This window comes from Phycomyces blakesleeanus, assembly GCF_001638985.1.
Source record: "Phycomyces blakesleeanus NRRL 1555(-) unplaced genomic scaffold PHYBLscaffold_20, whole genome shotgun sequence".
NCBI classification, from domain to species: domain Eukaryota; kingdom Fungi; phylum Mucoromycota; class Mucoromycetes; order Mucorales; family Phycomycetaceae; genus Phycomyces; species Phycomyces blakesleeanus.
In genome coordinates, this window is record NW_017265153.1 from 1,016,905 (window position 1) to 1,033,526 (window position 16,622).

Here is a 16,622-nt window from a genome sequence, read left to right on the forward strand (position 1 = left end):
CCATTTCTAGCCCTCTTTTTTTTTCCCTTTTTGCATAGCTTGGATTTGATGAATCACTTGGCCTCTCTGCTTTCAATCGTCATCAACTTATCCTTATTTATGCAAACAAATACAAACCCCAAATATTTAAAGTAACCATAGCAACAATAATAGTGTTTTATAACAAAGCTTAAATCCGTCCCCAGCAAAAATAAATAAGTTCCTAGTTGTTTTTTTTTTGTACCTTTCTTTTATATTCTTCTTTAGGGTGTCAATCTTGACATGTTTAGTAAGATAAAATAGAGGAATAAATATATATCTAAAGAAGCTGTTTTTACAACAGAGAGTTAGTAGTAGATGACATATCTACAAGTAGTTACATCAACAAAAGTTTTGGTATATATATATTTTTTGGTACCCACGGTCCTCAAAAGAATCGCAAATCCTGTCCCCCATAACCCCCCCCCCCCCTCTTTCTCACACACATATTTATATACATCTAAAACCCAAATAAATAAAAAGAAGGAAACTGTTTTTGCTATTGTCCACAAGAATATCACTTAATTATACTTTATTTTGTCTTTTTAGGTATCTTTTGGTCTGGGCTCTTTATATGTTCTCGATTTATTCCCGTCATTCTCAAGACGCTTTTATTTTGTCGATTAAACCAAATTGTCATTGACCTACAAAAATAGAATATACATGCAAACAGTGTATGTATATAAATACAATTGTTATTATTATTTGGCTCTTGTAAACAAGTAATAATAATTTATCTTAAAGAAGTGTTTACCACCACTAGAAATAACAACAAGAAGCACCAAATTCACATAAGAATATAGAAAGAGGGAGGCTTTGTGGTTACAAATAAATGTATGATCTGTTGCAGCATCATCATAATCTGTTTTCTCTTTCAAGCCCGTCAACCTTCTCCTAGCAACCACACCAATTTCACACGCTTGGTATCTATTTATCTATCTATCTATCTATTTATCTATCTATCTATCGATTTATCTATCTATCTACTTATTTGTTTTTAGTCATTTGGCTCCTCCCCCAACATCTTTCTACATATATAAGGGCATGCATGTAAATGAAAAGGAATAGCCTTATTGGGTCACATTTCTATTTATTTATTTAAAAGCTATATGTGCATTAAACCCAAAACTGACGTGTCTGTTTTACAAGCGTAAATAGTGATATAAGCACAACTATACAACCATCATATAAATAAACAAAAATAAAGATACCAACTGCCCTTGTTCCACTTGAGTCTCTTTTATTTGGGGGTTGTTTGGGTTGTTATTGATGTTGTTCGGAATACACCATTTACACATGTTATTTGTGTAATGTTTGAAAACAATGTGGGTTGGACGAATGGCTCTTTGGGCTATTAGTTGATTGATTGATTGATTGATTTTTTGGCTGAAATTTGACAGGTTCAAAATATATAATAAAATATGTGTATTACTTATCCAACTTTTAGTGATGTACTTTTTTTCTCATAGCAGAAAGAAGAATAAAATAAAGCCTTTTATTATGGCTCCACCTGGCAATAACTTCAACAGCAACAATATGTGCATTGCACTCTACAGTTAATGAGCCCACAGAGACTGATAATCACACCAAAGAACAAGAAGTACAAGTAGGTTGGCAGGTGGGTGTATTAAAATACCGTACACAACCAAGTACTGTCACACACAAATGCATAAATAAAAAACTACTTTGTTTATTTACATCTTTAAGCCATCAGTTTCTACACATGATAGTGGCGCAAGGTGACATGTGAAGATAGAGGGTGTCAGCCACAGAAAAAAAAAACTCATTCGGCAATTGTCTATAAATAATACTCCACCTCCCTCCATATTCTTCCTCTTTATTTATTTATCTCCTTTATTCTTTGGCTTATACACTTTTTCCGGAAATTATTGGTACAAGAATAAAAATTTATTTGGTGCAAAAAATGGAATGCACCAAATGCACCAAAAAAGATGAATTAAGTAGAGAAATGGTAGAAAATCACATCAATTTTTATTTTTACTTTTGCACCAAAAAATTCCAGAAAGAGTATACTTCATAGTAGCGCTGTGACTGTCCCAATTATTATGAGTAGTGGTAGAGCGTCAAGCAACTTTACTTGTACTATATAGAATAGATAAATAAGAGGAGGAGTAAGGTGGAATAATATCGAGTCGCTTGTATATTTAATATTTAAGTAATAATGTATCCAAGCAACGAATGAGAGAGAGAGAGAGCTGAAGAGGACCGGACTCAAGTCTATTCAAATTTTGGGACAAGGCTTTTTCAGTACTGTGTTTTGGTACTCTATTTTATTTCATATAAATCTTTTTTTTTTTTTTTTTTTACAAATCCGATTGGACCAAAATTCTTATGCTTAAATAAATAAATAAATATATACATATAAAAGAACCAATTAAAACACTATAATTATTATGACTCTTTTTATACGAAAGTTAAAGTAGAAAGTCTTTCAAAAGGCATAAGAAATAAGAAAAGAAAAAGAAAAAGATTACAGTAAATTTTGTAAAGCTCTCCCAAAGTTCCAAAGTTTCAAAGTCCCAAACTTACCACGAATGAGAAATACCTTCCGTTTCTGTAGTCAGATTATAAAATGATAGGATATAAACCAATTATGGCTACATACTTTTAGTATTATTCTGCTTCTTTATCGTTGTCTTCTTCTCCTTTCCTATAATAAGATTATATACATATCCTGGTGCCACCTCAACTTATAATTAAATAATTCCCTTTGACACATATACAAATGCCGATTATGCTTGGGTCTTATAGGATATTAAACAATGTGAATAAAGAAAATAAATTTCTTCTCACTCTCTCTCTTTCTTTCTTTTGTGTTTTTTACTCATATTTATAAATCAAAATGTTCAGTTCACCAAGCCAATTTGATGAAACTCAACCATCAGACGATAGCATTACAAATATATCCCAAACGACATATTCTATAAGATCTAGAAACACTATAAAAGCATACAAGCAAAGAAAACAAAGATACTTGGTAGGTATATATATATATATATATATATATATATAGCTGTTTGTTTTTATTAAAAATAATAATTAAAAAAAAACCTCCCGATGTAGGACTTTTGTACAAAGATTTCTCATCCATCAGGTTCCTTGGTTACTGAAGACAAGATGTCATTCCCCTTGGAAACTTACAAAAAACCAAACGCGGGGAGTCCAGGAACGATGGTACGCCATATCCCCTCAGTTCTTCTTCTGTCGATCAATATGTTAAGGCAGTAATGGACCTTTACGGCGACCAGCGATCTACTATGCTCGGAGTAACTCTTCAAGATCCTCGTGGACCACGTCTAAAGGCATTTTTACGCGAAATAAGACGTCAAGATGCTAGACAGTCTCGACAAGCTCGACAAGCTCGACAAGCTCGAGCACAGCAAAAACAGCAACAACAGCAACAACAGTTCGAAAACGAAAATGAGATTGATGTATATAACCTGAAGCGTGTACTCACCCATCTTTTACAAAAGATGGACGGTATAGTTGAATCAATGAACATCAATAATAATACACAAGTAGCACAGCCTCAACCACGTTTGCAGCCACATCAAGAATGCTATTGCCAATCTGAAGATATAAAATCCATCAAAAAATCATTGGAGCAGATCAACACAACATTTGATCACTTAAGAAGAGCTTGTGCAATGTTTGCCTATGGCATGAACCCTCCTCCTCTCAATAGTTGTACTACTGGTGCTGCTCCTACTCCTGATCCTGCTATGAACAATACAGGAGCTCAACAAAATACAACGTTTGATTCACTTTTAACCCATCCTAGTTATAAGCCAACGCCACATACACAATCTATACAACCAATGCCTACTGAGCGTACTGCACGCAATGTACGCCCTACACCACTTACTCAGCTTAAAAAGTCTGCGTCGCCTGTCCCAATTCATCCAATACCTTTTGATGTCCTGAGTCATAATATATCTCACTACACGATGCAGAGATGGATCAATAACGTCAAAGATCTGTGGTGTGAATATTCTACTGGGATTAAAATGGGTGGGCTACAGTATCCCTCGATTCAGGAAATCGAGAAGAAGTACAAAAGTGGGTGGAGAAGTGAGACAGGTAAATATGCCGTAATATTTAAAGTATTTAAATGTGTGTTTATGCTTATTGGCTTTATATACATACAGAGAGAAAGTTCTTTTTGCGTCGGTCTGGTATAATCAATGCCATCAAAAGAATTTCGCAAGAGAATTGCTAATTAATATAAGAAAGCAGAAAATCAAGTAATAAAATAGAAATAAGAATAAAGTGTTGTTTCACAATATGTAAAAGACCAATGTACTTTCCAGACCGATGCAGAATGTTTATATTACGCATTAATATATCCAAACTATATCTTTACCTTGCTGTTATTTTGATAATGAGGATTATTTTGTATGTGGATAGAGTTTTGTATAGACCGATATGAATCCCACTATGGAATGCTTATTCTCTTGTGTGCGTGTATATATAGTAGATATAAGCGTAAATACGAATATTTTAAAATCTTACTATTTAATACACCGTATATAATTATTCACTTTTCTAGATGAGCTGATTTGACTAATTGATTTTTTTGGCTGTGGCACTGAGTGGAAGTTGAAATATGAATATAATTGACTGAATGAATGAATGTGGGTTAGTAAGATGTGTGGGATCGATTTTTCTGCCGGAAGGTGCCGGATGGTCTATTTTTTGAGGTCATAAAATATAATATATAAATAAAAGATGGAAGTTGAAAGATGTGGCGATTGATATCTTCTTTTGGTTACTACTCAAATGGTTCCAAACTTACTCAGGTACACTTTACACCCCTCACATATTTATATATGTGTTTTCTATACGGTTTATTCCGGCTTATTCTACCTATCTATATCTATATATATATATATAGTTTGTCATAATCATTAGGAGATTTTTCCTTATTTCTTTATTTCAACCACACAAGATAATAAAATAAAACAAAGATAATGATAATGATATCTTGTGTTTCTTATTCCAAATTTCATTCTTACATGTACAGTTCTAATATCAAAACCCAAAAATACAATATCAAATATGCGTTTTTATTATCGTTTATTTTATTTTTTTGTTGCCTTTCTTGTTGTGCCAACTTTAATCTAAATAACCTTTTTTTTTCTTTTTATAGATAATATAATATAATTTATATAAAGAGAGAGTTAAATGATTATCAAGGCAGGATAATTTATGTTACTCTAATGGTGTTTTGCGTGAGAAACTTTATAGGACATTTTGAGTGGCTATAATTCTGCGTAGAAAGAGAAGCGGGGAAAAAATTGGGGGTGGAGTGGGGTAGAGTGGAGTAGAAAATAAGAATAAAAGAGGAAGGGAAGAAAAATGGAAAAAAGTAAAGCAATAAAAGTAGCAAAAGCAATAAAGATTAGCCGTCTTCATTTTCTTAAAATATTTTGTAAAAAAAAAAACTCTTCTAGTACTTTTTCTAATCTCAAATTTTATTTTTACTTTATATATTAATGTTCCCGTTTATTACAATAGTTACACTGGAGTGGCACGTCCCTGGCAAAGAATTAACTCCCTGCTATTAATTAACAGGACAAGATGTGTATACTGTACTGGATCATGCTAAATTGGATTGAATTGAATTGAATCAGAATACATTATATTCACTAGTGTTAGAAATTATATATATAAACTCATATGATTTGTGATACAGTTTTGGGACAATGAAATTCATAAAGACACAAAAAAGAAGGCAATATATATATATATATATATATTATTCCCATGACATTCTAAGCAGTAACAAGAGTTAAATGGCTGGAAATTGAATTTCCAAAAATAATAATAATTATATATCAGATCCTTGTTTTAAGAAAACCTTGATAATAATATATATATAATTAGTGAGATGATTTTTAATCGAAATAACAACATCAAACTAAATAAGAAGCGAATATATATATAAATTGGCTATTAAAGAAACATAAGTAGAGTGAGAACTTGACAAAATAACAATCAGCAATCAGCAATCAGTGATCAGCAATCAGAAATAAGCAATAAGCGACTTTTATATAAATATTTTATTTATTTATTTATTTATTTATTTATTTATTACCCTTGTCTTGGGTTTGGGTAGTAATAATGATAGTAACTATGGTGATAGTAACTATGGTGACAGTTCCAGTTCCAGGTCTAATTCCATTTGGTAGTTCCAATTCCATTTGGTAGTAGGTGGCTGTTAGTTGCTAGTGGTTCCCTTTTGGTGCCCCCTCCCCCATATTCTCTCTCTCTCTAAATACAAAATTGTAAATCTCAACAAACCTTCTTATCAAGGAATCATTTACATTTACAGACAAAGCGGGGAACTGTGACTTGTGTGTAATCTAACTTTCTTGTGTATATATTTTTACTATTCTCTTTTCAATATATTTTGTGGGGGAAAGATGATAAATTATAATAAATATAGATATGTATATCTATATCTATATACATGCTATTATTAATGTATATATATATATTTTGTGCGTGTGCGTGCTGACCTAATAAAATACACACGGACATGGCAGCTTCACCTTAGTCTTTACCTTGTGAATCGAATCAAATTTCCCAAAAAGTACTCAATGCCGGCCGGGTGTAACTTTTACACAAACCCACATACCCACACACCCTTACTCTTCCTCTTCCTCTTCCTCTTTTATATACACATTTCATCCTAATTATGTATTGACGATAATAAAAGCCAAAATCAAACAAAATAATATATTGTTGTTAGTTTAATAACCGCCAGAATAATTTGTTTCAAAATATTGCTTATATATATATGTGTGTGTGTGTGTGTGTGTATCAAAGAAAATAATAATAATACATTTTGGCATTTTGCTTACAAACCTACAAGGAAAACCCTGGTGAGAAACCAAAACCAAAATCAAATTCTAGTTACACAAGGAATTATAATATATATATGTATATTTTATTTCATTTTCTCATACTGTTTTTGTAATTTTTCCAAGGTTTTTATTTGATTTGATTTGATTTGATTTGATTTTTCCCAGTTGACAGAACAAGCATTGGGGGGTATGAAGTGAAGGATACACAGAGATAGAATAGGAGGGGGGTGGAGTGAGGGAGGGAGTGAGGAGAAGGAGAGAGGGATTGTAATTCCCACGTGCCTTTTTCCTTCACGGTTTATTTCGGAAACATCGGAATTACCTTTATAAAGCTTGAATAAGACCATTCCACATGTAGAATTGTTGAAAGAAAAAAAAGAAGAAAAAGAACGTAAGAAAAAAAAAGGAAAGATATAATTATTATATAATTATCACCATTTTCTTGCATGATATTTGGGGCAATAAATTGCATAATACGATAAGATATTTCATCTGCTAGCTAGAATATCTTGATATCTTGATATCTGATTCGTGCAAAATAAAGAGAATCTATAGCAATAGCAATAGTAATAGTAATAGTAATAGTAAAGAATAGACTTAATATTTATATATAATAATAATTGCTTGTATACTTCTTACTCACGTATAGACATGTGAGTATAGTGTGAGTATAGGGTGTGCAAGGTGTGCAAGGTGTGCAAGGTGTGCAAGGTGTGTGTGTAAAGCAACATATCATCCTAGTACAAAATCATTATAATCGATCATCTCTTCCCACCCCCACTCCCACTCCACACCAGCTTTCATTCTACTCCCCCACCTTTTCTCCCCCACCTTTCTCTCTTTTGACTTTCTTCTCCTTTTGTCCTGTCTTGTCTTCATATGTATTATATTATATATTATATTGAATCGCGAATTGCGAATTGCGAATTACAAATTAAATAGAATTGATTGGCCTGAGGTTTGAAATTTGATAACTACAAATTTTGGCTTGGCTTAAAGGTTTGAAGGCTTAAAAGTTTTAAAAGGCTTAAGTTTTGGGATTTGCCTTGTGTGTAAAAATCAAATTAAATCAAATACTCAGAGAATTGAATTCACACGCCATTGTGTAGGGGAGGTTGGATTCTCACACAAGAGTATTATAGACAAAATAGATAGACATGAGAATAATGGTGATTGTAATTGTAATGGTAACAGTATGAATTTTATTTTTATTTTGTTTTTGCTTTTGCTTTTGCTTTGCTTTGCTTTGCTTTACTTTACTTTACTTTACTTTATTTCATTTTACTATTGAGGCTGTTATCCTTTTTTTGTTTTTATATATATTATATACAGAAAAATAAAGTAAAAGTAAAGTAAAGTAAAATATAATAGAATAGAATAGAATAGAATGAAATGAAATGAGATGAAATGAGCGTGGTAATAAATATAAGAGAGAGAGAGAGAAAAGAGTGTGTGAGAAATTTAGAAAGGTCTTAATGAAAATGAAAGTGTGATAGATAGATATTTGATTTTATGGTATCAAAGAGAAAAGAAAAAAAAAGAAAATTCAAGAGAATGTGAGCGAGTTTGGTTGATTCTACTGTACAAAATAATAATAATAGTAATAATAGTAATAAAGAAAGGGGTGGGTGATATAAAGAATAAGAATAAAAGTTAATAATTAATAGAAAAAAAATGATTGTTTTACAATTTGTGTGTATGTTTTAGAATTGCATCATGCAATGAATAGGAGGAAGGGAATGATGGTTAAAGGAGCTTTCGAGATAGGCCGGAGTTCCTGTTTGCATGGGCATGATAGGTGGCAAGGTGCGTGCTTGTGGGGGCTGGTCCAGTAGATCGAGTAAGGAAGTAGAGTTGGATGTGGAGAAGAAATTTGAGTTTGATAGAGATGATGTTGATGTTGATGTTGAGGATGAAGAAGTAAGAGGACGCGGGAGAGTAGAAGAGAATAAGCTGCATTCCATAGGCACAGGCTTGGTTGATTGTGAATATGAGTATGATGAGTATGGCTGTAATGAGCGGGGTGAGAGAAGTGGAGAACTATCGGGTGTGTAGAGATAGTCAGCATCTGAGTCTGAGTGATGTGGTTCAAAGTGGGAGCTGGCTGTGGAGAGTGTAGGTGAAGGAGGGGTTGAATGTGCGGGGGTTGTGCAGGCAACAACAACACTAGGTTGGTGGTGGTGTGTTGTTCTTTTGGGAACTGATCGGGCCAGTCTGCGTTCTTTGCGTTTGTTGGCTGCTGCATGAGTGCGGGCATGACGGGTGAGTTCATCAGATCGTGAGAAGCGTTTTTCACATCCAGCGTGAGTGCATTGATGTGGTTTCTCGCCAGTATGAGTCCGAATGTGGCGAGTTTGGTGCTCAAGACGGTAAAATGATTTGGGACACATTGGACACTTGTACGGTCTTGGAATTGACGGTTTTTCTGCAGGTTGATTTGAGCCAGACATACTCAATAAACATGTGGCAGCTTGATAATCCATTTTTTTTTCTTGTTGATTATTCTATTCGTCTGTATGTAGGTTTGTAGGTTTGTAGGTTTGAAATACTTCTTGTGAGCTTTTGATTAAGTGATATTTAAAAGAAGTGAGTAGGTAATAAGTAAGTAAGGAAGAAAGAAGAAGGGTCAAACGACGGTAAGATGAAATTTTTGTGAACTTTTGGAGGATTAGGATGGCCGGGTATTTATACCCCACTTCCCAAAAAAAAACATATAAACTCCGCATTGATGGTAGCGATAGGGGGTGAGACATGCCAGAATAAGAACAAAAGGAGAAAATCCAAAAAAAAAAAGGGGGGGGGAAGAGAGAGAGAAAAGGAAAATTTTATAGTGGTGGTTTTAGGGGTTGTTCTAAAGGCGGGTTTTTGGTGAATAGTAAAATATATATATATATATAATTTGATTTTCTAGCAAGGGACACACAATTCCTTATCTTTACCATCTCCCCCCTTTCCCTTATTCCTTTTTTCCCTCTCCTTCCCTCCCCTTGACTTTTCCCCTCTTTTTCTCTACCTATCTTCTCCATCTCTGTCTTTGTCTCTGTTTGCTTTCTTTTTTCCTTTTTTGATCCAGCATTTGATTATTGTTATTATTATTGGCTTGTGGGGTATCTTTAAATACAAAATAATAGTAAAAAATAATAATCGCGTGTTAACCAAAAAAAAAATAAAAAATATTGCTTCTTTTTTTCTTGACTATTATATATATATATATTAGTTTTTTAATTTTAATATAGAAAATGTCATTTATCAACAGTTTATATTATATTTTATTTATATACATGGGTATCAACCTAAAGTACATCATCCCACTATAAGAATATTATATATTATATAAAAAGGTTCGTTTGCGGTGGTCATGGTGCTAATACATACATAACTACAAACATACACGAGCACTGACTACCTCAATTTTGAATAGAGAAAGAAAAACAAATTATAGACTTATATCCTGCATTAGATCTAATCAACTGCAGATTGATTCTCTCTTGCACGATATATTTATGATCAACATATATACATACATAGTGGTCCTTTGTTCAAATCTTATAATATTAATTAATCTTAATACCAATTTTCTATGGGATTGATTTAGTGTTCAGAGGCTACTCACCCAAGTTTGAATGATACAAAAAAAAAATGAGAATAATATGAGCAGATAAAATATTTCCTTTATTTTATTTTAACTTACTTGTAGTGGATCATGTCCTACCATTATATTTCACAAGACTGACGATATACATACAAATATACATAAATATATATATATATAATGAGTTCCGGGGATATTGGGTCTATCTTTCCATCACACGTGTCACCAAGCTTAAGCCAATCGAACATTTTGTATTTTATTTTACAAGTCTGGTTGTCAAAGTAACCAAAATGAAATGAAAGCTTCAAATCACAAAACCCAACCCACCCACTCACACACATACTACAAATCGTTATCCTAATCATAATCATAAGAATTAACTGCGACATTTGAGGTGCCAGTGCATGCAATGGCTTTCTTGGGGTCATGTACATCTGTGGGATTTTGAGTTTTATTTTGGATTTAATCACATCTACCAAAATAAAAGTCAAGTATACTCTATAGTCGAGTAAAGAACATATGTCACAGCATAACCCCTCGAAACTCAATCATCCAAGTTATATCTGGGGAAACACACCTGTTCTGAAAATGGAATTTAAGATTTTCCAACTAGCTTGGCACAAATTCAATAGTCGCAAATCCAGCCTTTTAATTGCAAAAAAAAAGAAGGTCTGATGCAATAAAATCAAATCACTATGGATATAAATATTTAATTGATATTTGGAATATATTCAAATCCAAAATAATAATAATAGCAATAATAAGAACAGAACACAGGTATGTCAGCTTATATAGAGCGTTCAACACTCTTGGTTTCCCATGAGTTCCAAGCTCAAGAAGGGGCGTTATTCTCTGTACATAGTCCTCACTGTCTTGTAAGTCTGTCGGATATTGTAGGTTTCCTCACACGGCGTACACGGGTAATTTACCCACGCGGTGCATCATCGACCATCAGGCTGATCGAATTTACTATTGATAGATATAATATCTAATTATATAAAGACACACAGACATACACACATTAAGGTTTTTTTTTAATTTTTTTTTAATTTTATCATTCATTCATGCACTCACACACATTATATACTACATACATGTATGCTGTACACTGCCCGTAAAGTTTTCAAAGCAAAAAAGTAACAATAGATTACATTTAACCACCAATATTGTAGCCAACCAAGAATGTGGATTTAACGTAAAAGTGATGGCATTTTGTTCGGCAATTCTAAGCAGCATATCTTTCAAGATAATCGGCAATTTCATTCTTGTATCTCTCAAACCCTTTGGTCTTGTCGTCATTTGCCCCAATATCTAAACCACCCCCACAAACAACAGCTCAACATTTGCTGACATTAATATACCCTGTGTTCTCTTACCCACCTTCTTCATCCTTTTCATTACCTCAATCGCAGAGTCTTTCTTTTCTTTCATTATATTTCGAACGCTCGAACCAAACTCTGCACTGCACTCTTCTCCTTGTTATATACTTACATGTCTCTCAGCGCCCGGACATTTGTGCCATAAAAGTATCGTATTGATAAACAACCCCAAAGGAAAGAACCCAATAATAGCTTGTTAGGCAATGTTATTATTATTATGTAAAAGCCATTCGATTGATTTAATAATTTACAAAATTTACCTATACATTTTGTAAGTAAATCTGACATTTCCAGTAAACCTATACATGCACATAAAATAATAATAGTGATAGCAATTCACAATCTAATCAATCCAAATTTACTAATATATACATATATTATAATTGATTGAAAAGTTCTGACTTTTAGAAGGGGAGGAAGAGGCATACGAGAGGCAACGTTAGTACTTGATTCAGAGAGGAGTTCTGGGAATCTAAAGGAGAAACACGCTCATAATAAACAGCACTGAATATATGTATATGCTCACCAATACAGAATAGCTTACATAAACTACCTGCAACGACAATTGACTAGTTTTTAAAGATATATTTTACATATTTTTTTTTCAACTATTGAAACATTGAAACATTGAAACATGGATATATAATCATTTATTACCAATTAACCTCCTCTCCCAACATACCCTCCCTTTTCTCTTTCTCTCTTTGTCTTTGTAGATAGAATACGAATATAAAATAATATAAAATAATAAATCACCCCACTATTAACCCTTGAATGCAAATGAGTCAAATAGACCAGGCAGCCTTGCAACTTTTTTTTTTCGAATGCTTTCACATGAAAAATCAATTATGACCAGTTTCCTCTCCTTGAACGTATCCGCAGCGATCTCCTTGTTCTTTCTTTTTCTTTTTTTGTTTATTTCTTATAGATAGCATCTTCTACCGTACCACACACGTGAATATGGCAACATCCAGTCTCTTCCGTCTTCCGATATAACTATCGATTCCATTTTATTTTATTTATAAACATTAGAGACATTTGTAATTTGATATTACGAATTACCAAAGCACTTTGTTTGTTGGGTATATATTTTGTATCTATAAATGTATGTATATGTACATATATCAGATAGACATATACATGATTTTTAATATTAATTTTAAATTGAAACACATTTTTCTTATGTTCTTCTTTAGAATCAAAATAAGCCACCTTATACTTGTCTTCTTTGCTCTCTCACTTTTCTTTCTTTCTTTTCTCTCCCCCCCCCAAAATTTCCACAATGACTGGCATTATTACAACAGTCACGTCATATTATCGCACCTAGTCAAGATGTCTTAAGTTGTAAGCTTATTCACAAAATGACCACCACAAAGAACTTTGAGATCTTTAGTCGCATCCAACCCAATGAATACATTGGACGATTCCTAGACCAGAATATCAGACCAGATGGAAGATTGCTTGATCAGTTCAGACCCACATTCGTCACTGCAGGAACTGTAGCTACAGCCAACGCCAGTGCTATGGTTAGATTGGGTGGCACTACTGTAGTTTGTGGTATTAAAGCAGAAGTATGCGAGCCCAAAGTCGACACACCAGACCAGGGATATCTTGGTAAAAAAAAACAACAACAACAATAACGAATATTTATAAAACTATACGCGCACATACATACATAAACAATAGTAATAATATCAATATTATAGAAAAGAAGATAAAGACGTGTGTTTCTACAACCTTTTTTTTTTATTAAAAAAAAAAAGAGATAGTAATACTAATCATATTCGTAACTATAATATTTCGGATTCTTTTTTTTTTCTTTCTTTTTAATTAGTACCCAATGTCGAATTGTCTCCAATGTGTTCATCCCAATTTCGCCCTGGACCTCCTTCAGCAAAGGCACAAGCTGTTTCAGAATTCATCCATCAATTATTAAAAAAGTAAAAGTAAAAGTAAAAGTTTTTTTTTTAAAAAAAAAAAATGTAGAAAATCAAGTCAAGTCAAGTCAAGTCAAGTTAAAGCCAAGCAAGACTAGTCAGATCAAATTATATTTGACCATCTAACTAATTGATTTTTTTTCTCTTTTTCAATTTGATAGATCAAATGTTGTACCTCTTGAGAGTCTGTGCATTGAATCCGGAAAGGCAGTGTGGGTACTATATGCTGATATTGTATGCTTAAACTATGACGGAAATATTATCGATGCTAGTCTTTTAGCTCTTGTAACTGCCCTAAAGAACCGTAAGTAACAATCATATATAAATGTTGAATGATTTTTCTATTTATTAATTTATTATTTTTTTTTTTAAAAAAAAAGTTTCTTTGCCAAAGGCCGAGGTTTCTCCTCTGTTGGCTGTCGAGGCTGATCCTAGTGAAACCGTCCAACCTTTCCTTCTCACAAATTTCCCTGTCGCATCTACTTTCTGCATTTTCAACCAACCCAATGTACTTATTGCCGATCCAAATGATACAGAAGAGTCACTGGCCAAAGAGACTGTGACGGTAGTAATGGATACAAATGGTGAAATCTGTCGTGTGTACAAAAATGGAGGCACAACAGTAGGATCGGATGTCCTACGTGCCTGCTTTGGACATTGTAAGAAGCGAACCCAACAAATCAAACAAGTGATAGAAGATGCTCTCAACCAATAATAAATCATCCTCAATCATTCTTTCAATCATACAATATATAAATATGTATGAATGTATATTAGATAGATAGAGAGATAGATAAAGTGATAGACATATGTGTATTGTAGTAGATACATGGGTGTAATGTGATACAAGAGGTATCTGCTTTGATAGACTTTTTATATATATATTCACACTTTTTCTTATTGATATAGCCCACAAGGGAGATATTGGCTTATTTTGGAAAATATAGTATGCAAAAGATAAGCACAAAATAAACCTTGTTTCGTTTCCTTGGTCCCCATGGTGAATTGGAGGATTTGTGGACCTTGTAGATACATAAATACATATACACACAAAAACTATAATGAATATCTATATATATAAATAAATAAATATTCTGTAAAATACTGTAGTAACACGATTAACATTTTGCTACCCGCATTCAACCCATTAAGTTTCTTAATATTTTATATATATAAATATTATTTTAAATTGTAAATGTTAACAGATCATAGTAAAAATTATATAAATTATATATAAAAGAAGGGTTTTCTTCTCCCCCTAAATTTAATTGAAAATACTACTTGATTGATGATTTATTAAACAGGCCACTTCATTTCGCACGATCGTTGCATAAAACCAAAATATATGTATCGAACGAGACTTTTTTTGTTTTGTTATATTTTATTATATTTTCTCAGTCAAAAGACCCCGCCCATTTCCTCCCCCACTTTTCATAGAATAACAGTGTGAGTCTGGCCTTCACACTATCTTATCAATATTAAGGACATATATAGTTATTATCATCGTTGTTATTTGATTCAATCTCACGATAGAGTTTAAATTGACCAGATGCTTCTTACTCTATCAGCAATCTTTAAAAATAAAATAAAGAGACTTTCCTTGGTAGTAAAAAAATTCCTATTAAATATCATTATCATCTTTACTGATGTTAACTAAAGGTGATATTACTGTAGCTATTGAATTAGAGTGCTATAAATATGTAAAGTATATGCGTTTCCTTTACAATACTATTTATATATTTGTGTGTGTGTGTGTGTGTCTGTAAACCCGTTTATCTGATGGATCTTACCGATATTCAATAAATCAGCAATATTACGGGGGCGGCGTTTCCTAGTGGGGCACGACGCTTCTATACAACCAGCCTAATGAATTGTGACTATCGGTCTGGACTGGTGTCTATCTGATACTTCAGGGCAAAATGGTCTGCCTTGAAAAAAAAACACAATATATTCATTGTATGCATTAGCTTTACTACTCTGTGTTTATATCTCTCTCTACAGGCACCTAACTCTAATTCTTTTAAGAGTTCCAGCCTGTCTGGGAAATTTAATAATAAAATTCTATCTCATGCAAAAATCAAATCCTGTATATTCAATTAGTAGCCCTGAATTCAGACTTGACAATAAAGACATAATATTTAAGCACAAATACACTATATCAATGGCCAGTTATGCAGGACAGTATGAATTGTCATTAAAGTGTGTAGAAATCTTGTTGGATATTCTACTATTTATTATCCTTACACGTATCTTGCCTTTTGCTTTCTTTCATCTACTTATATTTCCAGAGTATGACAGCATCAACTGGTAAGTAATCCACACCAACTCTTTTTTTTTGCAAAAAAAAAGTATACGAATATTCTGTATCTTTAGGGACCAGATATAATTATCCCACGCCGGCAAAAAAGTCACGATTTGTGGTCCGGTAGAATCAAAACGGCATCTCCTACCAGAAAATGTTGTGCCTCATCAGGAAACGTTGTCCTCCTAAAATTAACGTACAAGGTTAGTATAATTAGTTTTAAATATAAGTATACAAATAACAATGGTTTTTTATAGCCTTCAAAATCAATTGCAAGCTTCACAAATCGAAATCCACTTTATGCGGGTTTGTAAACAACAACATACATCATAAAGAACTCACCGTTGCTTGGTTCGAAATCTATACCAATTATGAAGATGCTATGGATGGTTTGTTGAGAAACTTCAAGCAAGCATACAAGAAGTGCATAAAAATGAAATACAAGTCAACGAAAATCCCGGATTCGAGCCCCTTGGTTATTCAATCCGAATAGCAAAAGCCGGC

The 16,622-nt window shown here is 33.0% G+C and overlaps 4 protein-coding genes across 4 annotated transcripts; 3 read left to right on the top strand and 1 right to left on the bottom strand.

Annotated features, from left to right (window-relative positions):
* Positions 1-2,881: 2,881 nt before the first annotated feature.
* On the top strand, positions 2,882-4,258 carry PHYBLDRAFT_172056 (hypothetical protein; the record flags this gene model as incomplete). The annotated part of the gene is made up of 4 exons (XM_018436724.1): positions 2,882-3,016; positions 3,103-3,213; positions 3,261-4,119; positions 4,188-4,258. 4 exons carry the CDS (start codon positions 2,882-2,884, stop codon positions 4,256-4,258), a joined length of 1,176 nt encoding a protein of 391 aa, XP_018288080.1.
* A 4,872-nt stretch (positions 4,259-9,130) lies between these two features.
* Positions 9,131-9,358, bottom strand: PHYBLDRAFT_15954 (C2H2-type zinc finger transcription factor; the record flags this gene model as incomplete). Its single annotated transcript, XM_018434006.1, has 1 exon — positions 9,131-9,358. A coding segment is annotated over one exon (228 nt), but the record flags the coding sequence as incomplete, so codon positions are not given.
* Positions 9,359-13,240: 3,882 nt separating this feature from the next.
* PHYBLDRAFT_135620 (hypothetical protein) lies at positions 13,241-14,567 on the top strand (the record flags this gene model as incomplete). The annotated part of the gene is made up of 4 exons (XM_018429733.1): positions 13,241-13,493; positions 13,714-13,819; positions 13,978-14,120; positions 14,197-14,567. The coding sequence occupies 4 exons, from the start codon at positions 13,241-13,243 to the stop codon at positions 14,529-14,531; spliced, it is 837 nt and encodes a 278-aa protein (XP_018288082.1). The 3' UTR covers positions 14,532-14,567.
* Positions 14,568-15,884: 1,317 nt separating this feature from the next.
* PHYBLDRAFT_172060 (hypothetical protein) lies at positions 15,885-16,611 on the top strand (the record flags this gene model as incomplete). The annotated part of the gene is made up of 3 exons (XM_018436725.1): positions 15,885-16,123; positions 16,290-16,321; positions 16,376-16,611. 3 exons carry the CDS (start codon positions 15,885-15,887, stop codon positions 16,609-16,611), a joined length of 507 nt encoding a protein of 168 aa, XP_018288083.1.
* Positions 16,612-16,622: the final 11 nt, after the last annotated feature.